Raw genomic sequence first — 26,706 nt, forward strand, 5'->3', positions numbered from 1 at the left:
ATCTTATATCTCCTTCAAGTATTCATTGGAGAAATGTTGACAATTTGCAGATGAGAAGATGGGATATAGTGTAATTATTTATATGTGATTTTTGGGGGCTCTCTCCAAATATGTACATTGTTCAGTCATTCCCTAGTCAGAGAAATATGCGCTGTCCTGATCCATGTAGTTTATTCTTTATTTGCTATTGCAAATAATATTGCATGAGTGATGTCATCATTTGGTGGGGCAATATCAAAAACAGTATCTACAGTGTCACTTCGCGCTGTACTCACCAATCACGTTTTCAGCTGAAGACTTCTAGTACCATGCCATTGACCACAATGGCAATCCTTTTCCAGGCAAGAAATTCATGTACTTTGTAACTCAAACTGCCCATTTCTAAGTAGCCTCCTTTTAAATAAGTCTTGGCCTTCATGTTGAGGAAGACCCCATTTCATTTGGAAACTGCTCACTAGTACCAGTTAACATTTGCTGACTGGCCACAGTGTGCTGAAAAGTACTCAGCCTAACAAATATGTGGTCCCTGTCCCTCAAGCATTTGATTTCTCTCTGTCTCTCTGTCTCTCTTTCTGTCTCTCTGTCTCTCTCTCTCTGTCTCTCTCTGCCTCTCTCTCTCTCTCTGCCTCTCTCTCTCTCTCTCTGCCTCTCTCTGTCTCTGTCTCTCTCTGTCTCTGTCTCTCTCTCTGTCTCTCTGTCTCTCTGTCTCTGTCTCTGTCTCTCTCTCTGTCTCTCTGTCTCTCTCTCTCTCCCTTTACAGCCCCCTTATTTGGACCCCTTTCATTGACAAAAGGGAACATTTTTTGAAATAGATCACCAAAGCTGTCTTCCTTAGAACAAGATAAGATTCTTCTGGGTTGATTTTGATGAAGGAACATTCATTTTTGTTTCAAAATCATTTCCTGGTGGTACAGTAGCTGAAATTCATTTAATCATGGGCAGAATAGGGAAACATCAGGAGGGGAGGTTAGGTGAAAAATGGGTTAATGCTGTGAAGGCCTGGGTGCAAATGTGTGTTAAGTTAAAAATGAATTGAAATTAGAGAGGGAAAAAGAAGATAAAAAGGGCCATGAAATAATTAATTGTTCTGTAGGAGATGGCCTTTCTGTATGGGCAGAATTTTTTTTTCTTCACTTCTTTCTGAAGAGACAGTCAAATACAGAATCTCATCTCTTAATTAGAAAGAAAAATACTCATCAAACACATCTCATCACTGGAGAGCTAATGATCCACAGCTGCTAGTCTGAAAGGGCAGGCTTTTTTCCTGAACAGTAGGAAGTGTTAATCATTCTGGATGAGATTTCTTTTTAAAATATACTGTAGTTTGCAAAAGAATAGGATATTCAATATTCCAACTTAAATGATTTTTTTTGAAGTGTGCTACACGAGGGATACTGTCATGTGTCTCACTGAATGATCATTTAATGCAGGCATCTTTCACCGCACTTCAGTGAGAGTATCAATTGATGGGATGATGTAAATGGCCCAGTCGTGCCTGTGAGTCTTAAAACCCAAGGCTCAAAGAATAAAAATCTTGCATGTATTACACCTCATAAGATATGGTGATGATATGAAATCTTAATATTTTGAAACACTCACTCTTCTTGAAATAATTTGCCTTGTTTAAATATCAGTGGAGATCTCATTCACTCAAATTCAGAGCAGAACAGATTTTTATTTCATTTTCATTTATATAAATGAAGGAAAAAAGTGTGTTTTTTAAAAGATGTAGTTGGCTCGTTCATTTCCTAAAAACTTTATCCTTAGAGCCACTTCTCTAGCCTTTGCTATTTCCAAATATTTTTGGATAGAAGAAAACCCTCAATCATGAGAACATTGCGAATTGTTCATTTTTTATTAAATGAAGCTGTAGAAACAGGGCCAGAATGAATAAATAAAATTGACGGGTCTATGCCTATACCTTGTTTTAATCACTGTTTTCAACCCCTCTGTCACACCAAACTTATATCTGAACTGTTCACTAGCATCACTTGAAAATTTTCAATTTGACTTCTCTCCCTTCATTTCTTTTGCATTGATGGAAACACTAGTGAGGAAAATGCGTAGATAACCCACAAACTGGATAATCAGCCTTGAAATGATCAAGGGTCAGAAATTCAATATCTACACCTACATATTCCTTCCTCAACCTTCTATAGGTTTTTTGACCAATAAACAGTTCGTCTTGTTCACATTTTCCCAATAACTAACTAATGATTAGACTCTTAGCTGACTGTTAGCTTTGCCTTTCAGAGATGTACTGATGTTGCCAAGCTTTTATTTACTATTAGTGTAGTAAAATAGGCCCATTCTGGGGCCTCACAGGCCAGTTCCTAAAGTACAGATGACACTGTTTCCCTTAGGTAAATCAACCAGTAGGAACCAATTAAGGCAGCTAGGTGGTGCAGTAGGTAGAGTGCCCAGGAAGACTCATCTCGCTGAGATTCGATCTGGTCTCTCTCTGACACTTACTAGCTGGGTGATCCTGGGCAAGTCACGTAACCCTGCTTGCCTCAGTTTTCTCATCTGGAAAATAAGCTGGAGAAGGAAGTCACAAACTACTCCAGTATCTTTGCCAAGAAAACCCCAAAATGGGGTCATAAAGAGTTGGACATTACTGATTGAATGACAAACACTAGGAATCAATTAACATTTAGAAAAAGGGGGTTCACTGGGAAGTGAAAGTAAAAAAAATTGTAAAACATCCTCTCAGTCATGGGTGCCACTCCCCCACTGCCCACACAAAGTCCCTTGGGAGAATGGGCTCAGACTGAAAGTACAGATACAGGGATGCATACATGTAGAGAATGCCTATGGCCAAGGAGGACCTTCTGGTAGGCACTGGTAGTCCTTTTCTCCCTTTGTGAAGTCCTCATAAAGTTTCCCTGGGCTCTGAAGATCGGTGCCTTTTAGAATCCATAGCTGGTACTTCTTTTGGTCATTAATAGTCATTATCCCATTTGGTCACTTATGGGTCATCAGCCTTCAGGCTCCTCAGCCAACCAGAAAATTCTTAGTCAGCACAGAATACCAGCCCCTCGATCACTCGTAGTCAAAAGGAGATTCATTCCCCAGGCGTCATCCACATGTTATTGGATAGGAAGCAGACAGAAAATATCTGTATGTGTTCTAAGGACTAAAATCAGGTAGGGAATATTTATGCCAGCTTCAAAGATTAGCCTCTTATTGGCTTGTCCTCCATTATACTCATAAATCTATTCTTTTCTTAAGTGGGATGGGGGGAGAAAGAAACTTTTTCAACTCTGGTTCTCATTTTACCTTTGGCAAAATAGAGCAAAGAGAAGAAATGGTATACTTTTGTCTCATATTTTCAATTTTTGAAGCCAATTATTATTGAAATTCAATAGACCTCATTTATGGCTCCAGAGAGTAACACAATTCTTTTTTTTTTTACTTCTCTGGAATGGATACAATTTCTTTTTAAAACATCAAACCTCTTTTGAATGGAAACCCTTATTTTTTTATGTAGTCCAATAACAAGAGTAAAAGTATATCTCGCTAAAATAAGATGATAAATTCACGGGAAAATACTGCCCTGCAAAGAGTAGGATATAATCATCATTTATTCATTTCAATCAATTATTATTTTCAAAATTTAAAAAAAAGTTATTCAGAAAACTCTATATTCAAATGTAATATGACTTTAAAGCCCTAGTCCTAAAGGAGGTAGACTTCGGGCTTTTTTGTTTATTTGTTTGGTTTTGTTTTGTTTTGATGATTTTTGGTGTTAATGCCATACAGATTGATATAATTTATTTTAATTAAATTGCATTTAATTTTCAGGTCTGAAGTGTTTCCCTCCTAGTGCTTCTCCTTTCCATTAAAAAGCAAGAAAAACAAAACCTGTCACAAACACATATAACCAAGCAAAACAAATCTTTATATTGGCAATGAAAAAAAAATTCCTCAATGTGTACTCTGAGTCCACCTTTTCCATGAGGAAGTAGATAGCATGTTTCATGATGAGTGCAATTGTGGTTTAGTGAGAATACTAAGACAAAAAGAAGCAGAGCTTATTCTCACATAACTTACTTTCTATGAGGGGACAGACAATCTGAATACAAAATAAATAGCAGTTAAATAGGGAGAGCATTAGCCGCTGAAGCAATCAGGAAAGGCTTCTGATATAAATTGATACTCAGGAGGACCTGAGTTCGATTCTGGCCTCAGACACTTAACTAGCTCTGTGACCTTGGGCAAGTCATTTTAACTCAGTTTGCCTGACTTTCCTCAACTGTAAGATGAGGAGAATAATAATACCTAGATCACAGAGTTGTTGTGAAAATCAAATAAGCTAATATTTGTAAAGTGCTTAGCACAGTAGCTGGCATATAGTAAGGGCTATATAAATTCTAGCTATTAAGTTCTCTGTCTTTGACGTGTTGAGTTTGAGGTGCTTATGAGACATCTAGTTCAGTCAGGTCCAATTCTTTGTGACCCCATTTGGGATTTCCTTTGCAAATATACTACAGTAGTTCGCCATTATGTTATCCTGAAAAAAATGTATAGATCTAGTGGGAACAAGGACAACAAACAGATAGAAAACAAACAGGCCTGCCAGGAATTGTATATGACCTAGTCTCATCAGAAATAGTGGTGGAAGTGGGGTGATCAGACTCCACCACGTCTCTCTTCAGTGTTCCATAGATGTGCAATGGATGCTAGAGAAAATGAAGCTGGGAAAAGCTGATGAATCTGACCAAGCAGAGGAAAAAAATAGTATAGGAGGTGACATAATTTTAAAGGCATGCATAAATCATTTCTGAAGATATAAAAAAGATGCTAAAAGAATGGAAAAAAATAGAATCATCAATTTTGAACTGAAAAGAACCTCTAACACATACCAGCTATGTGACCTTGGGCAAATCACTTAACCCTGTTTGCCTCAGTTTCCTCATCTGCAAAATGAGTTAGAAAAGGAAATGGCAAACTACCCCAATTTCTTTGCCAAAAAGAATTCAAATGAGATCACAAAGAGTCAGACACAACTTAAAAATGACTGAACTGAACACATCTTTACAGTAATACTAATGAATAGAAAGTTATAAAATATAAAATGTCAGGGCAGCTAGGTGGTGCAGTGGATAGAGCACCGGCCCTGGAGTCGGGAGGACCTGATTTCAAATCCAGGCTCAGACCAGATACTTGAGACTTACTAGCTGTGTGACCCTGGGCAAGTCACTTAACCCCAGTTGCCTCACAGAAAAAAAACAAAAACAAAAAAAAGAATATGTGAGTTCAAATCTGGCTTCAGACATTTACTGGCTGTGTAACCCTGAATAATTCATTTAACTATTCTTTGCCTCAGTTTCCTCATCTACAAAATGGGGATAATAAATAATAGCCCCTACTTCCCAGGGTTGATGTGAGGATCAAATGAGATAATAACTGTCTAAGTATTTGGCACAGTGCCTATATAAATGCTAATTATTAGTAATATTGTTATTATTAAAGAAAGCTTTTGATACCAAACAGCTTACACATCAAAATTGTTTAAGGTTCCATGACAGAAACAACTGTAGAAAAGACAGAAAATGCATTTGAGAAAGTCATACCAGTCTTGTGGTCAAGATCAAAGGATATGGAATTAACACTTAATTTAGAACTAGTTGAATGAGTGGACTCAAGGAATAGTCATTAATAGCTCAATATCAGCTTATTTTAGTCACAGATTTATATATGAGAGGGACCTTAAAAGCCACCTTGTCCAAATTTCTTATTCTATAGATGAGAAAATAGAGGCCCAGAAAAGATGACTAACTTGCCCGTAAAACTTTACCATTGGTCTCTGATAGGACATCTTTGCCCCAGTAATCACTGAATGAAAGCCTGAATAGTGTGTTTGTCAATTGTGCAGATGACATATAGCTGTAGGGACTCTTCACAGATGGATCTAAAAAAGAACTCGGCAATTTAGAACAGTTGTAGATATATTTAAGAAAAACATAGACAACCTAGAGTGCATATGGAAGAGGGTGACAAGGATACTAAGAAGTCTGGAGAGTATTGTATAAATATTAGTTGAAAGAACTGAGAATATTTGCCCTGGACTAGAAAAGATTTGGGGGGAGACATTCTAGTTCATAAAGCAAAAATCATAGATTTAGGGAGCTCAGAAGTCATCCAGTCTTACTTTCATACTTTTAAAAACATCCTTTCTTTGAAATGATCCCTGATGTATGGACTCTTTTAGCAAAACAAAATAAAATTGGAAATATCAAATAATCAAATATAAATGCATGTATATTCCTTCTCATACTCTAGTAATGGAAAGAGTGATGGACTTTGTGTGGGGTTCAAATCCCAGTGGTAACACTAGTCCTGTGACTTTAGAGCAAGTCACTTGACCTGCTTGCTACACCTCAGTTTCCTCATTTGTTAAATAGGGATAGCAATATTTATACCTTACAGGCAGAGATAAGAAAAAAGAAAGCCCTGTGGATTTACATAAGGCTTCTTTGTGACCCAGCTTGTGAACTATCTTTGTGAGAGTTTCATATGGATGAGGAATGTTTTCCTTATTCTTTCCATTTAGTTTTCCTATATTTTCAACTTACTCAGCAAGTGGTTTAAATCTGTGATTTTTATTGCTATCCCTTTCATTTGATTTCTAACATTCTTCTAAAGGAGAGTTGAAGTCCCCTATTGATATTCTCCGTTTATTTATTTTTTCTCTTAAAAAACTATAACTATTGAGTTAGTTTGATCCATATACATTGAGGTTTGTTACAAATTGGCAATATGTTTATTTCTATCATTATATAATTCCCATGTTTGTATCTTTCCATTTTTTTTTCAAATTTGTTTCCATTTTTTCATATATCATTAATACCAACTCTAGCTTTTGTTTGGTTTTTTTTACTTGCAATTTCATGAGCTCTTTAAACTCAGCATGTTGTTTTAATCTAGCTATATGATTTTGTGTAAGATGCGTTTCCCATAAGCAACACATGAATAGGTTTTGTTCTTAGATCCATTCTAAACTCTTTTTCTTTGGTTAGAAGAATTACTCTCTATTGTTATAAGTAATAAATTGAATTTCTTTTTCTGCTATATTCTTACTGTTCTTGGTGCTTTCAAGGGGGTAGAGTCTGTCTAATATTTCAACTATGTTTCTATGTTTTAAACTGTTAGTTATTATGCTATCTCTTTTTAGTGTAGAGAAAGGACTTTGCTTTGGGACTTGTCAGCTCTATTCTTTTAATTGGCTTTTTTTGGTTAATGTTATTGTTTCTTATCTATGTTAAGTGTCTTTTTAATAGCAGGATGATTTCTAGTATTCTAGATGGATGTTTAATGTTTAGTAAAAATGATATCACATGGATATGATATGGATTTTTAGTACTCTTTTGTGCTAATTAACATAACATATATTTTACCCCAGTCTTACTCTATTACAGTTAGAAAAGACTAAATATCTCATTTTTAGATTTATGTTTTTATTAAATCTTAACTAGTTGTAATAATCTTAACTAATTGTAATATTAAGATTGAAGTATGTTATGATTTTCGTTATTCCTTTGTTGTTTAGTCAGTTTGGGTTTCCTTTTCCCTTTGCTTTTTCATTTGTTCACTCATTTCAGTTGTGCCCAACTCTTCATGACCCCATTTGGGGTTTTCTTGGTAAAGATACTGGAGTGGTTTGCTACTTCCTTCTCCAGTTCATTTTACAGATGAGAAAGTGAGACATACAGGGTTAAGTGACCTACCCAGGATCACACAGCTAGTAAGCGTCTGAGGCCAGGTCTGAACTCAGGAAGATAAGTCTTCCTGACTTTAGGCCCAATACTTTATCCACTGTGCTTTTGCTTTGTTTTTAGTGATCTCTGTAGTCGCAGATTTTCTTACACATTATTTCAAGCTTCATTTGTCTTTAAAGTGAATTGATGTTTACAAACAATATGGCTCTGTTTGTGAGATATATTTCTGGGGTCCAATCCTATTTTTTAAAGATTTTTATAGATTTTTGTCCTACTTTTCTATTTCTCTTTGTTGTTTTTGTTCTAATTTTAATTGGCATTTTCTGAAATGTGACTTTTTCTTTCTTTATATTTGGAGAATTTTTGCCAGTTTTGCAGTTGTTTCTTGGTGAGTCAAAGGAACTATATTTTTGGTGCCCTATATATTCTCTCAAATTGTAAAGTTTTACCTGACCTAGGTTATTATGCAGAGTGTTTTCCTCTTTAGGTCCTCTAATATTGTGTCTAGCTTCTTTTCTTTTTAAAAATATTTGTTCTGGGCTCTGAATTAATCTAATCTTTGAACTTTTTGCTTTATCTTCCAAATCTGTTGTTATCCTCTGTCCCTTAGTCGCTTTTTCAGGTCTTCCTTGGTTTTTTTCTTAAATATTATTATTATTCTACATTGATCTTCAGAAAATTCATTGATTCTGTTTTTTCTGCTTCCATACATGTTTTTTAGACCTTTGATATAATTTTGCTTCTTCCCTAGTTGTTTCTTCATCCCTCATTGTACTTCCATGGTTTGCTCTTATATTTTATTGTTATTTTATATTTATCCTTCTTAAATTTATTGCTTCTGATTTTAGACCTTGGATATAAATTTACAATTTCCTTAGTTGTCTCTTCATCTCTTCTTGTGCTTTTTAACTGCTTTTAAATCCTGCTTTAATTCCTTTACTATATTTATTTATTGATTTCATTTTTCTATGTGGATTTCTGGGAGAATTTTACATCTGTAGCCTTTTATGTTACACAAGTTACTTAGTCATAGGGTTTCTGTTTTATAAATGTACTATGTATTTTTCTGCTATTTGGTATAAACTGGAATTGCTATGCCAGTGAAGCTTTGGACTGGGATCACGAATGGGAAGAAGGTGCATGTTCCTCACAGTGATCAGCTTAGTGGGGGAAATTGAAAAGTCTCAAACTTTGGGGGAGCAAGGACATTTTTCAGAGGATAGGAAGGGAAAGCCTGGGCTAGGCACCCTGCAAGGGTGTCTTAGCCCTATTTCAGCTTTCTGGAGTATAGGGTTGGGCTGTGGTCTAGCCTTCAGACTTAGATGTCCATGTTATCTAGTTTGGGGCAGGACTGCACTTTGGGGAAAATTCCATTTCCTGTCCTTGGGTGAGGGGTCATGTAACTTAGCCGTTCAGAGTGGAAGTCTTCATAACTTTTAGCCTTAGTGAAAAGGAGGGAGGTACCAAGGAGTGAAAGTGCTTGCCATTCTTAGCTAAATTAGGACAGAGGTACATAAGATTTCCCTGGACTTTGGTCAGCATGGAGCTACCTTTCTCTCTACTCAGGCCAGATTGTTCAAGAATGGCAGCAGACAGTTTATGAGACCTTGATGAGAATCCTGAGCCCTGAAAAGTGATAGAGTCAGGGAAGGCCAAGGATTCAGACTGAATGCTGAATAATAAGTTAGATTCTCAGTCCTATTTTCTGGGCCAGTCTGTGGGCAAGTAGTACTTCTGGTCTTGAAGTGGGAAAAGAAGAGAAAGAAAATTAATACTTGCTACATAATGAGGAGGAAGGAACACCCACAGGAGATCATACCATTAATTCCCACAGTTGTCTTCATATCTGCTTCCCCTAACTCTGGTCTGCCCCCCTAGCCCCACTTTCAAGGTCCTTTAGCAACCAAACTTTACCAGTTGGATACCTCTGCCTTTCAAAAGTGAAAGTTCAAGAGTTAAGATTCCAAAGGGGGGAAAAAAACAAATAAATAGGAGGGACACTGGGAAATAAGCAAGAAAGAAAAGCTCTCAATATTCTTAAGAAATCCCATAGATTGAGAGACTTCCAGGATGAAACATCAGAAGAAAATAATTTTATAATATAAAATGGAACCTCAGAAAAGAAAATGTTTTGACCAAAAGAAAACCCAGAGTACATTTAACCCCTAAATTCATCTGCAGGGAATTAGTATGAAAGAAAAACAAAAATTGTAAGATCTTGAGTTTTAGATCTAGTCTGGGAGAGAAGGTATAAGGAAGGGGATGGTAAGTAAGCTGATCAAACAATATAAACTGCAAGTACCTAATGCTGATTTCTTTTTTTCTTCTTAATGAAGAGAAGTGACATATGACAGGACTTGATGGAGGATAAAACAAACAACACTCAGAACCATGAGTGTGAATGAAATGAACTCTCCCACAAAATGGAGGACAGTAGTAAAACAAATTAGAAAATAAAATCCAACATTTACTGTATAAAAGAAACAGTTAAAATATAAAGATTCCCATAAAATTTAAATGAGAGGTTGGAGTGGAATGTATAGGCATAGCCTCAGCTGACTCCAAAAAAGCCAGAGTAACAATCGTGATCTTACAAAAGGAAATGTTAAGAATAGATATGGTAAAAAGAGAAAAGCAGGGAAGCTATAATATGCTTAAAGGCACCACAGATAATACAACAGGGTCAATAATGAATGTGTTTGCATCTATTGGTAACATATTGGCATAATGTTAAATGAAAAACTAATTCAATTACAGAAAAGTAATTGAAAGATAAGTGCTTAGGATTTCAATGAGCATTTTTCAGATTCCAACTAAGCTAAAAGAAAAAAACATGCATACAAAATAAATTAAGGATCTAAACAGAATTTGGGGGGAAATTGATATGATGGAACTTTGCTGATTGTTGAATATGAATCATAAGAAGTATTCTTTAGCATCAAGCATCAAACTTATAAAAATTGAAGATGTGCTGATATTTCCAGGGGTGGAGCTAAGATGGTGGAAGGCACTCAGCTGAGCTCTCCCAACATTTCCCTCCAAATAACTTTAAAATAACTGCTCAAATTGAATTCTGGAGCAGCAGAGCCAACAAAAGGTCAAAGCGAGAAATTCTTCTAGCCCAAGACAGCTTAGGAGGTTGGAAAGAGAGATCTGTCATTTGAGGGTGGAGGCTGGCCTGGAGCCCATGTGGATGAAACAACAATGGTGGTGGTGACTGAAGCCTGCAGCAGAATTGAAAATTGAGAATTCTCAAGACAGAAATGGTAAAGGGGAAGCCCTCAGCTAGGTGGCACAGTGGATAGAGCTCCAACCTTGGAGTCAGGAGGACCTGATTTCAAATCTGGCCTCAGACACTTGATGTGTATTAGCTGTGTGACCCTGGGCAAGTCACTAACCCTGACTGGCTCACCAAAAAGCAAAAAAGAAAAAGAAAAAGAAAGAAAAGAAATGGTAAAAGGATCTGAAAACTGATCAGAAAGAGATTACAGGAGATCCTTGAATTAGCATTGGACACAAGACCAGATGCTGTTTGGCCATGCCATTTCCTGTACCTACTTCTAGGTTATAGTTCAAGGGTAGAGAGGAGCACTTTTGATCAAGAGAGAGTGGGATCCCCGAGAGGTGACTGTTTGACTATACCCACTTCTAGGTCAGAGTTCAAGGACAGAGAGGAGCACTTTTGGTCAAAAGGTAGTAGAAGCCCTGAGAGTCAGTCTCACTTCTGGCCCCAAGGGATCAGGGAACCTGAGGAACAGTATTATTTCCAGTCCCAAGGGAAGAGGGGCCATGAGGAGCAGAATCAATTGCAATCCCAAGGTATCAGGGTAAGGACCAGACTGCAAACCAAGGGAGCAGTGACCATACCTCTCCCCAGATAGAACCATTTTGAAAACATCAAAAATTTCTAAAGCCCCCGAACTAGCTCTGAAAACAGCAGTGCAAAAAAGCCTAAAGCTTGAGACAAATCCCCCTCCTTCTCTGCTCACCCAAAAACAGAGCTCAACATTAACATAAAGTTCCATATCAAGAAATAAAGAAATGGAGTACTATGGGAGGATATTGGAACACCATTACTCTCCTTTGTTCTCCAGCTAGATGGCACAGTGTATAGAGGGCTGCACCTGGTGTCAGAAAGACCAGAGTTTAAATCTAGCCTCAGATACTTACTAGCTGTGTGACCTGAGCCAGTCACCTAATCTCTGTTGACCTCAGTTTTTTTCAACTATAGAATGAGGCTTAGTTGTTGTGAGAATCAAATAAGATAGTATTTGTAAAAATCCTTAGGACAGTGCCCAGCACATAATAGACACTTAATAAATATTTATTTTCTTTCTCCCTCACTTCAACCTACATTTTACAAAATAAGGTTAGGCCAGTGCTTTAAGCTAGAGTCCTTGGTCCCACCTAAATAGAAAACCTTAGCAATACTTAATCAAGGTCCTAGTCTGAAATCTTTTTAAACATCCTTTCCAAAACCTAACCCATACTTAAAACCAAGTCAACATGCAGGGAGGAACTCCTCTTTCAGAAGACAGAGGAGTAAAATAACAAGGAAAAGGAGGCCCTTGATTAACCCACTTTACAGCAATGCCCTATTTGCTCTGGCTTTGATTAGATTCAGGTAAGAACAAAATTTTTTTTAAACAAAAAAGAAGTATTTGATAAATTCTATTAATAGAAGTATCTCTTGAGGTCAATCTCAAGGGATCAGGGGCCTTTCCTGGGCAAGGACCAAAGCACAGACCAGAAGAGCAGTGACCAGAACTCTCCTTGGAAGGACCAAAAACTTCCAACCCCCTAGAGCTAGCTCTGAAATCATCAGTGGGAAAAACCCTAAAGCTTGGGACAGTGCCCCTCCCCCATCACATACCACAAACAGAGCCTGATTTTAACATAAAACTCAAATTCAAGAAATAGCTGGAAAATGAGCAAACGACAAAAAAGGACTTGATCACAAAAAGCTGCTATGGTGAGAGAGAAGATCAAGACACAAACTCAGAAGACAATGAAGTCGAAATAACTAGAAGCAAAGCTCCAAAACATATGAATTGGACATAAGAATTCCTTGAAGGTGTAAAAAAATTTTCAAAATCAAATAAGAGGTGGTAGAGGAAAATTTAGGTAAAGAAATTAAAGCAAAGGAAGGAAATTATGAAAAGACAATTGAAAGCCTGGTAAAAGAGGCACAAAAAGAAATACTGAAGAATAAAACACCTTAAAAAGAATATTGGCCAAATGGAAAAGAGGTACAAAAAATCATTGATGAAAATAACTCCTTAAAAAGCAAAATTGGGGGGCAGCTAGGTGGCACAGTGGATAGAGCACTGACCCTGGAGTCAGGAGGACCTGAGTTCAAATTCAGCCTCAGATACATAAGTTACAAAATCTCACTGAAGAAAATAATTACTTAAAAATTAGAGTTTGTCAAGTGGAAGCTAATGACTCCATGAGACAACAAGAAACAATAAATAAAGTCAAAAGAATACAAAAATAGAAGAAAATTGAAATATCTCATTGGAAAAACACCTGACCTGGAAAATAGATCCAGGAGAGATAATTTAAGAATTATTGGATTACCTGAAAACCATGATCAAAGAAAGAAAGAGACTAGTCATCATTTTTCAAGAAATTATCAAGGAAAACTGCTCTGACATCCTCAAACCAGAGGATAAAATAGAAACTAAAAGAATCCACCTATCACCACCTGAAAGAGATTTCAAAATGAAAACTCCCAGAAATATTATAGCTAAATCTGAGAGTTCCCAAATCAAAGAACAAAAATACTTCAAGCATCAAGAATTTATTCAAATACTGTGGAGCCCTAGTCAAGATCACATAAGATTTAACAGCTACCACATTAGAAAAGTAGAGAGCTTGGAATATGATATTCTGGAACACAAAAGAACTTTAAGTACAACCAATAATAACCTATGCAGCAAAACTGAGTATAATCCTTCAAGGGAAAAGTATTTAATGAAATAAAGGACTTTCAAACATTCCTGATGAAAAGACCAGAGCTGAATATAAAATTTGGCTTTCACATACAAGACTCAAGAAAAACATAAAAAAGGTAAACACTAAGAAAAAATCCCTAGGACCAGATGGATTTATAAGTGAAATCTACCAAACATTTAAGGAACATTTAATCCCAGTACTACATCAACTATTTGAAAAAATAGGTAGAGAATAAGCCCTACTAAATTCCTTTTGTAATAAAAATATGGTTTTGATGCCTAAACCAGGGAGAGCAAAAACAGAGAAAGAAAACTATAGATTAATTTCCTTAATGAATATCTATGCCAAAACTTTAAATGAAATACCAGCAAGATTACAGCAACATAGCACAAAAATCTTACACTGTGACCGGATAGGATTTTTAGAAAAGTGCAGGGCTGTTTCAATATTAGGAAAACTATCAGCATAATTTACCCCATCAGTAACAATAACAACAACAAAAATCATATGATTATATCAATAGATGCAGGAAAAGTCTGATAAAATACAGCAAACACTTCTATTATTATGGAACCTTTCTTCAAATTATAAGTAGTATCTATCTAAAACCAAAAGGAAACATTATCTGTAAGGGGGATAAACTTGAAGCCTTCCCAGTAAGATTAGGAATGAAGCAAAGATGTCCATTATCATTGCTATTATTCAATACTGTACCAGAAATGCTAGCTATAGCAATAAGACAAGAAAAATAAATTGAAGAAATAAAAATAGGAAATAAGGAAATAAAACTATCACTCTTTGCAAATAATATGGTGGTATACTTAAAGAACCCTAGAGAATGAACTAAAAAACTTGTTGAAACAATTAACAACTTCACCAAAGTTGCAAGATATAAAATACACCCACACAAATCATCAGCACTTCTGTAGACTACTGACAAAACCAAGCAGCAAGAGATATAAAAAGAAATTTCATTTAAAATAACTGCAGATAATATACAAAAAATACTTGGGAGTCTACCTGCCAAGGCAAACACAAGGACTATATGAACACAATTACAAAATTACTTTTCACAGAAATAAAGACAGATCTCAACAACTGGAGAAATATTAATTGCTCATGGGTAGGCTGAGCCAATATAATAAAAATGATAATTTTACTTATTCAGTCCCATACCAATCCAACTTCCAAAAAATTATTTTATAAAGCCATAAAAATAATAAAATTCATCTGGAAGAACAAATGATCAAGAATACCAAGAGAATGAAAAAAATGCTAAGTAAGGTGGTCTACCAGTTCCAGATTTCAAATTACATTACAAAGTAGTAATCATCAAAACAATCTGATACTGATTAAAAAATAGAGTGGTGGATCAATGGAATAGATTAAGTAATGCATAGTAGTGTAGGGGCAGCTAGGTGGTGCAGTGTATAGAGTACCAGGCCTAGAGTCAAGAAGACTCATCTTCCTGAGTTCAAATTCATCCTCAGGCACTTAATAAGTGTGTGATCCTGGGCAAGTCACTTAAACCTGTTTGCCTCAATGCCTCATCTGTAAAAATGAGCTGGAGAAGGAAATGGCAAACCATTCCGGTATCTTTTGCCAAGAAAACCCCAAAAGGGATAATAATGAAGAATCAGACATGACTAAAAAACACAACCAAACAACAATAAAAATTATTATAGTGATCTAGCAATTGATAAGCCCAAAAATCCAAGCTTTGGGGATAAGAATTTAACATTTGACAAAAATTGCTGGGAAAACTGGAAAATTTGGCAGAAACTAGGCGTGGGCTGAAATCTCAGGAATTGTGAAATGAAGGGATGCCCATCAATTGGGGAATGGTTGAATAAGTTGTGGTATATGATTATGATGGAATACTATTGTGCTATAAGAAATAATGAGCAGGATGGTTTCAGAAAAACCTGGGAAGACATATAGCTCATACAAAGTGAAGTGAGCAAAACTAGGAAAACATTGTATACAGGAACAGCAATATTATAAGGATAACCACTATGAAAGACTTAGGTACTCTGATCAAGATAATGATTTGAGACAATCAAATTCTTTTAAAGCATCCATGATGAAAAATGCTATTTACCTCTAGAGAGAGAACTAATGAACTCTAAATGCAGACAGAAGTATAATTTTTTAAACTTTCTTTATTTTTCTTTTCTTTTCTTTTTGTTTTCTTTCATGACATGGCTAATGTGGTAATGTTTTGCATTACCTCACATGTATAATCAAAATCAAATTTCTTGCCTTCTCAAGGAGGGGAGAAGCAGGAAGCAGGGAGAGAATTTGAAACTCAAAATTTAAAAAAATGACTGCTAAAAAATTGCATGTGTAGTTAAGAAATATTTACTGAAATAAAAATAGTTTTTAAAAAGAAAATGTGCTAGGATCTAAAAAAATAATAACAGGCAGAAATATTGAACACAGTATCTTGTATTTAACATATATTTGATAAATTTAATCAAAAGGTAATGTGAACAAAGAGGTCAAAGTATAAAAACTATACCAAGTGACTCTAAGAACAAATAATAGATGTAATAAATGTTCATATTAAAAATAACAAAAACAATGAGATGTCATGCCAAAATTTATGTATGCGTCTAAAGTATTATAGTACTAAAGCAAAAATGTATATTTCAACATGTGTTAACAAAAGAGATGAGATCAATGAATTGAACATTAAAATGAAAGAGCTAAAAAATGAGCAAGTGAATAAACCCAAACCAATGGAGAGATAAAATAAAATTAAAAGCAAAAATATTCTGATAAATAAAACTAAAAGTTGTTTTAAGATAAGATAGATATAACTTTAGCTAATTTGATCAAACGAAAAGGAGGGAAGTGAAATTGTCAAACAAAAAGTTATTAGGAACAACTCACAGTCAAGAGAGAGGAAATTTTTGAAAAATATGCCAACAAAAGTTAAATGAAATAAATATTTACAGGGGCAAAAACCAAATCAGTTCAACAAAACAGAAAATAGGTAATATAAACAACATAGTCTCATCAAGAGAAATTGAGGGAGCTATGAGTTAACTCTTGAAGGAAGAAAAAAATTCTAGGACCTGATAACTTTACAAATGAATTCTTTCAAACATACTGTCAAAGTGTAAATAATCCCTAAGTTATATAAACTCTGATTAGGTGCCTTTCTGGTCAGTTTTTACCATCTCTTTCTATGATGTAAAGATGACCTTGATATTCAAACCAGGAAGTGTTGATGAGGAGAAAGAAAATAATAAGCCATTATATTTTAAAAATAATCAAGTGTAAAAACACTCCGATGCATCTGTGATCTCTTCTATGGGGATATTCCTTCCAATGATGTAGATTTCATCCATGATTGCTTATCTTCTCCGACTCTCATCTATGAATTCTCATGAGTTTTCCACAAAATCCCTAATATGCTAGTAGCCTCCTTCTTATTCTTCTGATATTTTGAAGATATCAGTAGAACATGTGGATTATATATTAGTTTTCCACTGCTCTCACCAGGTGACCATTATATCTTCTTTTTCAATCATACTTTTTTTGATGACATCATCATCACCACTCTTTCTTTCTGATTCCTTGTTTTTAGTGTTTTGTACCGTACTCACACCCAGAATCACCCTTTGGTTGGCCATTACTGTCAGTTCTTTGGAGACTACAGTGTTCCATGGCTTGCAGCTGTATAATATCAGCAATAAAATATCAGTATAAAAAATAGTTCCTTGTTTCAGTGAGATGCTAGGTTTCATTAAAAAAAAACCACCCAAACTCAGCAATATAAAAAGAATAATACAACCTACTCATCTCCTCTCATTCAAATTGGTGTCCAATTCTTTGTCCATTTATAAATAAGCATTTATATGCCACCTAATGCTTTCCAGGCAACATGTTATAAGTGACATAAAAAAATTTTATTTCATTTGATTCTCACAACAGCCCTGCAAGGTGGATGCTATTATTATCTCCATTTTACAGTTGAGAAAAAATGAGACAAAGATCGACTTGTCCAAGATCACAGAGCTAGTAAATGCCTGAAGGAACATGTGAACTCAGGTCTTCCTGATTTCAGACCCAGCTTTCTGTACCACCTAGCTCCCTCTATTTACGGTATTTATCTGAGTATTTATAAAAAGCTGTCTAAGATTTATATGTTGAATAGGTTGTCCATAAAACTTCAAGAAATTATATTATAAAATTACTAAAAATCGTAAGAAAATTCATTTGAAGAAACTAAAGGCAAGAATTTCAAGGGAAGTAATAAAAACAAAAAAGAAGAGAAGGAAACAGATTTTAAACTATATTATGAAACAATATTCATAAAAAGCTATCAGGTGTTATCAATTAAAAAAGTAGAACAGTGGCATAGACTAAGCATAGACAAGAAAAAATTGGAAGCCAAACAAAATGGCCCGGTTATGAATAAACCCTAAAAGCCAAAGTACTGGGAGACTGAGGGGGATAAAGGGAGGAGATGAAAAGGGAAAGATAGAGGAAAAGAGAGGAAGAGAGAGAGAATGCCAACCTGCAGGCACTTTGCCACAGTGGTATCACCCTAGTGTAGACCCCCATCATCTTAAGCCTACACTATTCCAATAACCCACTGATACTGGTCTTTTTGCCACAAGTCTTTTCCCACTATAGTCCATCTTCCACTCAACTCTCAAAGTAATCTTAAAGAACAGGTCTGATCATGTCACCCCATCCTCAATAAAATCCAGCAGTTCCCTATCACCTCCAAGAACAGATATAAAACTGTTATTAAAATACTCAAAGCCTTTATAGGCTGTCTCCCTTTCCCCACTTCCCACCTTTCCAGTCTTCTCATATCTTACACCCCACCACATACTCTGCAATGCAGCAATGTAGACCTCATGACTGTTTCTTGTACAAGCAATTCCAGGGGCCATCTCCACTTGTCCTGGTCTACATCTTGCCACTGGACCCAGGTGGCCATAAAGGCGAAAGTGAAGCTGGTAACTTTGCATTGCCCTCCCTTGCTTAAATTCATTTCACTTGCAAGTCATGGCATTACCTTCCTGATGTGATGGTCCTCTTTGAGAGCAAAGAACAAACAATACAAGAAATTCTGTCTCATCTCTCAACTTGGAGCCTTCACTGCCCAGAATTTTCTCCTCTCTTATCTCTACCTCCTGGTTTCCCTGGCTTCCTTCAAATCCCAGCTAAGAATCTCAACATCTACAGGAAGCTTTTGCCTCTCCTCCTTACTTCTAGTACCTTTCCTCTGTTGATTATCTCCAATTTATCCTTTGTATATTCTATTTGTACATAGTTGTTTACATGTTGTCTCTCCCATTAAACTGTGAGCTCCTTGACACAGGAACTGTCTTTTGCCTTGTTTTGTATCTCCAGCACTTACTTAGCACAGGTCCTGGCACATAATAGGTGCTTAATAAATATTTATTGCCTGAATGACTCACAGAGACCAGAATGTGGGTGTTTGTACCTCAGCTCCAGCAGTCATTCCTTTGAGATCAGTGAAGGGAAAAAAGATGGCCTATCTCCTTACCTAAACCTTCAAACCATGCCAGATAGCACTATCTGCTGATTACATAAGGTTACAAATAGATAATCCAGTTAAATCAATTAAGGAGTTAGTGCTGACTATAAATAGATATTTTTTGTTTCACATGACCTGTATAACTAATTTTGATTTTTTCTCTACAACACAAACACTTTATTAGCATTGTCATCCTGACAGGAAATAAGGAACTGTCAGATATAATTAATATGGTCTTAATTCCCCAAATTCTTCAAAGCCAAAAGGGAAACTTTTTGCTACTCCCTCAAGTTGGTTTTTTTTTCTCCCCAGTGAAAGTAGGACACATTTAACTAACCAGTTAACTAAATTCTTTGTCTACCCTAAAGAGAGTGATATTGGTATTTATTATATTAAAATACTTAAATGTCTTTATGTAGGACATTGTCGTATTGGTCTGTGTTTGAATTTATTTCCTTGGATGAGCTTATGTTGACCCATTTCCTTCTTTGTGAAAGATTTCAAATGTCTGTGCTGAATGGAAGACTCAGTTCAAATACTTTTTTTTTTAAAGACGGGGTTTACAGAAATGCTGGTTGTGTTTTCATCTTCTTTTAGATTAGGCAGCAAGGTTTCTATGGAATTGAAGAGGCAAAAACTCACTATTGCTAATCCCTTTGAGCAATAAATGGCAAAACTGTATAGCTTCAAATACAGGTAATGTTTGAGTGCGAGAATCTGAGCAAAAACATGTCAGCAACTAAAAAAATTAGTTAATCCTAAATAAAATGAGTTAATTAAAAAATTAGTTAATCCTTAACATAATGTTGGAAAATTAGACATCTAAAATGATTTTTATTTAAGGATGTAACTGAGATATATGTTGGGTTACCTTCTGAGTGTGACAAAGATGTAGAATTTCATACCCAATATAGTAATAAAAAATAGTAATAGCTAGCATTTGTATAGCACAGTAATGGTTTCCAAAGTGGTTTTTATTATATTATCTCATTTGATCCTCACCGTAACCCTGTGAGTTAAGTGTTATCTTTATCCTTATTAAAGATGAAGAAACTAAGGCAGACAGAGTTAAGCTCTTAGTAAATTTCTGAAATAGGATTCAAACTGAGGTCTTCCTGACTTTAAATTCAATTCTCTAAACATTTTACCACCTGTTTGTCTCATTTTAATAATTAATAATCAATTTAGAATCCTGGTCATCCTCCAAATGATATAATATCAAGTCCATTTATATAAACAATTCCAACATATAAAACAATGCCTTCCAGAGATACACAAAGTCCTGAAATATGTGTGATTATTTTTTTAAAAAAGAATTATTTAAAAATATTCTAATAGAACTTTTCTCACTTCCTATGATCTAATTACTTTCATTTTGATTTATGGCTGACTGTTTTATACCAATGTTATGTTAAAGAAGGTCTTACTCTACTTTTGTGAAGCATTTCTGGCATTTCTTATGTTCTGAGAGGTGAACTCTTTTCAATATTCTTATGTAGGCTTCATAATTCCATCCACATCTTATGCTTGTTACATTGTGTTATCTGAGTAAGATAAAAGTCCGTAATAATAAATGGTGATTCATTCTTTATCATTAAGGAAAATAGAACCGTTTTTGACTATGTAGATGCTCTTTTCATTTATGACCTTATTTTGTCCAACTTAATGATGCCTTCATTAGAGAAGACAAATTAAAATCACCTCTTTGACCATGTAATGATATCACTTTTTTTTTTCCTTTAGAGAAATTAAACCAAGTAAAAACCAATGCAGGCTGCTAACAATGGCTTTCAAGGGTTCTGCTCTGCTTTCCGAACATGTTTAAGGACTCCTCAGGACTTTGTTTTCAAGATAAATCCTCCCATTCTAAAACATTTGAGTTTGTGTTTTTGAAGTGGAGCGTGAATAAGAGAATCCGTTTAATGACATTCAGAATTGACTCGTCTCTTTTTCTCCCTCCTGTCTCCTCCAGCTCTTCCTCTTTGTGGTTTGGAACTTTGAGCTCTACATGATACCCCTGGTTTTGTTGTTGCTGCTGACGTGGAACTACTTCTTGATAAAATCAGGGAAAGATAATCGGCAACGTGACACGGTACGTCTTTACTTCCACCCTTGTGTTCTTGCTCTTCACTGTGATGAGACCGGCAATGAAATTGTTGGGGTGTTTTTTTAAACAGACTAAACAGAGTCTGTAAAGACTGAAGTCAGGGCAAAAATTTCACCAGTTCTTTCTTCTATCCACAATGAAAAGTTTGCATGCGTTCCGTTACTTTCTCTGTTTTGTTGAAACTAAAATGGAAAACACATACTGAAGAATGCATTTGATTCTGGTTTTTATTTATAAGGAACTGGTTTTCATTTTAAATGAGCACAGGAAAAAGAATATTTCTCTTCCCCTCTTGATATTTCCTATGTCTTACTGAATGCTAACACAAAAGTGCACATAATTCTAGGAGCTGAAGGGACAACAGGGAGAACATTTAATTTCTCCCAAATGATTCATGGAAATATAAACTAAATCCATTTTTCTCGCCACAGTTCTTTTTGATTTTGTCCTAGAAAAAAATGAATCATTGATATTGGCTTAGGAGATTCCACAAAACACCTTGGAAGGTACATTATATTCTCCCAAGTTCTCAGTAGATTAAAAACTAGTCATGCTAATGGTTTAAGGATATAATTTAAAATAATTTGACTCTAGGGAAAGCTGAACCACATCTCAAATCTCCTCCTCTCCACTTGTCTTTTTGAAAACTGCAGAACATGGAGTTCCTTTCCTATCTCTGTGCCTTTGTACAGACCATTCCCTAAACCTGGCATGGTCTCAAGGCTCAAGCATCAACTCCTTCAAGAGTTTTTTTTTTTTCTGATTCTTGATTCCTGCTTCTTCTGGTTGTTATTGTTCCCTCCCCAAAATTATTTTGCATATATTATGTACATATTTTACATTTACTTATATACCTGATGTTCACCCCCAATACAAGGAAAGCTCCCTGAAGTGAGGTAATTTCATGGTTTTGTTTTTGTGTCCCTAGTGCCTAACACATAGTAGGCAGTTGATAAATGCTCATTGACTTGAACTTACTATTAAGAAGGTTTTAGATCTTTCGGCAGACATTAGCCCATTCTTAGGCTGGCTGATGTCTTACTCTACAGGATTATCTTGAAAATCTCTATCCTCAGAAAATAAAATATTCCCCAAAACTTCAACATAGATGGGGCCCTCTTCTAAACAGAAAATATGTCAATTTATTAATTAGGTGGGTAGAATAGTGCTATTCTGAGGAATCTGAGCATCTCTGCAACAAGAGAATCCATTCTGGAGCTCATCAAACTCTGGAGAGGGGTCACCATCTGATTAAATGTTATCATTTTCATAAACTTCCCACACATGCAATGTGATAATATGATCAACTAATAACGTCTTCAAGCCAAGGCAACAAGCATTTATTAAGCGCTCACTATATGTCAAACACTGTGCTAATATCTGGGGATCCAGAAGCAAACGTCTCTGCCCTCAAAGAGCTCATACTCTTGTTTATTCATATCACCTTTTTTTTTAAGGTCTAAAGACAGTTTTATGTGAAGCAAAAGGGAATTCACTTTAAAACAAACAGACCAAAAATGAATACTCACAAAATATGTAATAAAAAAAAAACTGGCTAGACCCAAAGTTTGTTGAATAAATGAATCAGTTTCAGGACAGAGGGCAGGGCTCTAATGCAGGGCTCTCCCACTCTGTCCTTGGTCCTATGCTCTTCAGCATTTTTTGTCAGTGACACAGATGACATGTTTATCAAATTTGTGGTGACACAAAATAGGAAAGGGTAGCTAATATGGTAGAATTAAGAGCCTCAAATTAACTTGACATCATGGAATTGTAATGAAGTCAGCAAGCTAAAACTTAGTAGTATCAATGTACAGGTCTATATAGATTGGGTAAGACATGACTCTGAAGTAGTTCAGCTGAAATAAGAGTATGAGCAGCTAGATGGTGCGGTAGATAGAGTGCTGGGTCTGAAGTCAGGAAGATTCATCCTCAAGAAGTCAAATCTGGCCTCAGATACTTACTAGTTGTGTGACCCTGAGCAAGTCACTTAACCTTGCTTGCCTCGGCTTCCTCATCTGTAAAATGAGCTGGAGAAGGAAATGGCAATCCACTCCAGTATCTTTGCCAAGAAAACCCCAAATGGGGTCAGGAAGAGTTGGACATGACTGAAATGATTCAACAATAACAACATGAAATGGAGCTAGGAGCTTTAATAAATTGCATGAGACAGCAGTGCAACTAACTAAAACACATCTTAATCTTTCTTAGGCTCCAAGAATAGAAGTATAGCATACCAAGTGAAAGATAGGAGAGATCTGCTGTATTCTGTTCTGGTCCACTCCAAGATGACTCAAATAACATCTGAAACATTGTGATCAGTTCTGTATTCCATGTTTTAGAAAGGACATTGATAAGTTAGAGGAGGGTGATGAGGATGAAGGAGGGATTTATGGATATCTTCATGTGGAAGAGGTATTAGATTTATTGTGTCTACTTAGTCCCAGAGAAGATAGCTAGGACTTGTGGGTGGAAATTATTAGCAGGTAAATTTCATCTCAATATAAAGAAGAAATAAAAAAAAATTCATTGTGACTAAGTCTGGCCTCAAACACCTTAACAGCAAGACAAAATGGATAAATGAAGACTGTTTTAATTTGAAGACACTATATGGTATAATGGGAAAAGCCCTAGAGCCTATTTGTTTAGTTGGTTATTTTTTTGTTATCTAGTATAAATCCCGTAATTTTAGAGGAAAATAAGGTTACTTACCCAAAGTCTAGAGAAATCTCATTTAATTTCCCCACCTCTGATACTTAATTGGTGTTTAATTAGGAACAGTCACTTAAACTATCTCTTTTGGGCCTAAGCAAAATATTTCTGCCTTTTCTCTTCCTATTCACAGATTGTTTAATGCTGCTGGACAAAGTTTCAACTTTGTTCAATACAAATTAGTATTATCTAATTTCAACTGGGCCCTCACTGCTACCCAGTAATCCATTTATTATTTATTCTCTGATTGACTATTATGCTTTCCACATAAGTTAGTTGAAACCCTCTCCTGTCTCTTCACACCTCTTATATGTTTCCTGTCTCTCCCTCTCAGCTAAAGACCTTGCCTCCTACTTCGCTAAGAAAATAGGTATGAGATTCATTTTCTCCCCAACTGTACTCCTCAAAACTCCTCTTTATCCCTATTCTCTCCTCAGTTGTTCTAGTCTCCAATTAGTTAGGAGGCCTTCTTCCACCTTAATCATTCTTTCTGCTTCTCTCATCTTCAATATCTTTTTTGTTGTTGTTTAGTTGTTTTTCAATCGCATCTGACTCTTTGTGTCCCCTTTTGGGGTTTTCTTGGCAAAGATACTGGAGTAGTTTGCTGCTTCCCTCTCCAGCTTATTTTACAGATGAGGAAACTGAGGCAAGTAAGGTTAAGTGACCTGCCCAGTGTCACACAACTAGTAAGTGTCTGAGGATGGATTTGAACTCATCGAGGCCTGGCACTCTATCTGCTTCACCACCTAGTTATACGAAGTATAGGGACCTCACACTCAACATGTCTAAAACAGAGCTCATTATATTTCCTTGAATGCCCAGAACCTCAAATCTTGCCCTTTTTAGTTGATGGCACTACTATCCTTAAGTTACCAAGGTCTGCAACATTAGAATTAGCGTATTAAGTGCTTATTAAATGTTTGTTGATAGATTGACTGTTTCTCAACTCTTCTCATGCCATCAACCCCCATATCTAATCAGTTAGCAAGTTTTGTCAATTCTGTCTCTACAACCTCCCTTACATTCTGAACATTCAAACAATCTCAAACATCATTTAGGCATTTATCACTTCTCTCCTGGACTATTGAGATAGCCTCCTCATTGGTCTCTGCATCTTGTCTTTCCCCTTTCCTTCTATCCTCCAAAAAGCTGCTAAATTACTATTCCTAAAACATTAATCATATCACTGCATTCTGTCCCCTACTGAAAAACTTTTATGGTTCCTTCTTGTTGCTAGGGTGAAATACAAATGAAGATTCCACTTCACACACACCATAATCTGGCTCCCACTTTCTTTTCCAGTCTCATTCCATGCATTCTCTTTCACACAATCTCCATTCCAGGCTTCTCCATAAACAACATACCATTTTAACTCCATGTTTTGCATGAATTGTCCTCCATCCCCAGAATGCATCCTCCTCCCCATAGAATCCCTAGTTTCCTTTAAAGAGCAATTCAAATGCCACCATCTACACCAGACCTTTCCTTGTTACCACACCCCTCCCCAAACACCATGATTAACATTCTCTCTGTCTTGTGCAAAGGAGGAGGTGGATGAAATGTTAGGTACAAGGAAGTGCTAGCTGACCTGTTTTGTTTGAATGGTAGGTGTTCAAGAAGGCGTGATATAGATTAAGAATAAAAAGATGGGTGAGTCATATTGCTTAGGTCTTTAAATGCCAGGATGAGAGGTTTTGTATTTTTTATATAAAGCACTTTGAAAATTTTAATGTATTACATAAATATTAGCTATTTATTATGATTGTCATTATTGTTCTTTTCCTAGAGACAACAGAATGCCAATGCCATTAAAGTTTTTTTTTTAGTAAATTAGGTGACATGACCAGTTCTATGTTTTAAGAATTATCAGTTTTAGGAGTCCCTAGGTGGCACAGTGGACGGAGCACCAGCCCTGGAGTCAGGAGGACCTGAATTCAAATCTGGCCTCAGACACTTGACATTTATTAGCTGTGTGACCTTGGGAAAGTCACTTAACCCCATTGCCTAGCCAAAAAAAAAAATATCAGTTTTGTAACATTGTGGAGTGGGAATTGGAGAGAGGAGAAACAATACAGGGAAACCAAATAGGAGGATGTTACAGTCATCCAAATGAGAAATAATGAGTACCTAAACTAGAGTAGAAGCAAGTAAGTGAAGAAGAAAGGAAGATATGAGAGGTATTGTGGATAGATAATCAACAAGATTTGGCAACTGGTTAAATATGGCTGTTGAGGGAAAAGGAAGAGACAATATGGATGTCTCCAACGTTCCAAACTTGTTGATTGAAAGAATGTTGGGACCATCAACTGAAATGCAGTTTTGAGGGTTAAGTTTGGAAGGAAACATAGTTCTTTTAGAATGTTGAGTTTGAGGTGCTTATAGTACATCTAGATGGGTTATCCAAAATGTAGTTGGTCATGTGGGAATGGTACTCAGGAGAGAGATTAGGACTGTATATATAAATCTGGGAGTCTACTGCATAGAGATGATAAACTAACCCATGAGAATTGATGAGATCATCAAGAGAAGATGTTTAGAGAAAGAAGAGCAAAGGAGCAGCTAGGTGGTGCAGTGGATAGAGCACTGCCCTGGAGTCAGGAGGATCTGAGTTCAAATCCAGCCTCAGACACATGATCCTGTGTGGCTCTGGGCAGGTCACTTGACCCCAATTGCCTCACACACAC

At 36.0% G+C, this 26,706-nt stretch overlaps 1 protein-coding gene across 4 annotated transcripts in view; it reads left to right on the forward strand.

Moving 5' to 3' along the window:
• Nucleotides 1–26,706, forward strand: part of MCTP1 (multiple C2 and transmembrane domain containing 1) — a 498,591-nt gene that overhangs the window by 341,331 nt on the left and 130,554 nt on the right. For all 4 annotated transcript variants that reach the window (XM_078153123.1, XM_078153125.1, XM_078153124.1 and 1 more), the window contains one exon: nt 21,176–21,295. In XM_078153123.1, coding sequence (XP_078009249.1) covers nt 21,176–21,295 — 120 coding nt within the window. The remainder of the gene's footprint in view (nt 1–21,175; nt 21,296–26,706) is intronic.

This window comes from Phascolarctos cinereus, unplaced genomic scaffold, assembly GCF_003287225.1.
Source record: "Phascolarctos cinereus isolate Bilbo 61053 unplaced genomic scaffold, phaCin_HiC Scaffold_4;HRSCAF=312, whole genome shotgun sequence".
In the NCBI taxonomy this organism is placed as follows: Eukaryota; Metazoa; Chordata; class Mammalia; order Diprotodontia; family Phascolarctidae; genus Phascolarctos; species Phascolarctos cinereus.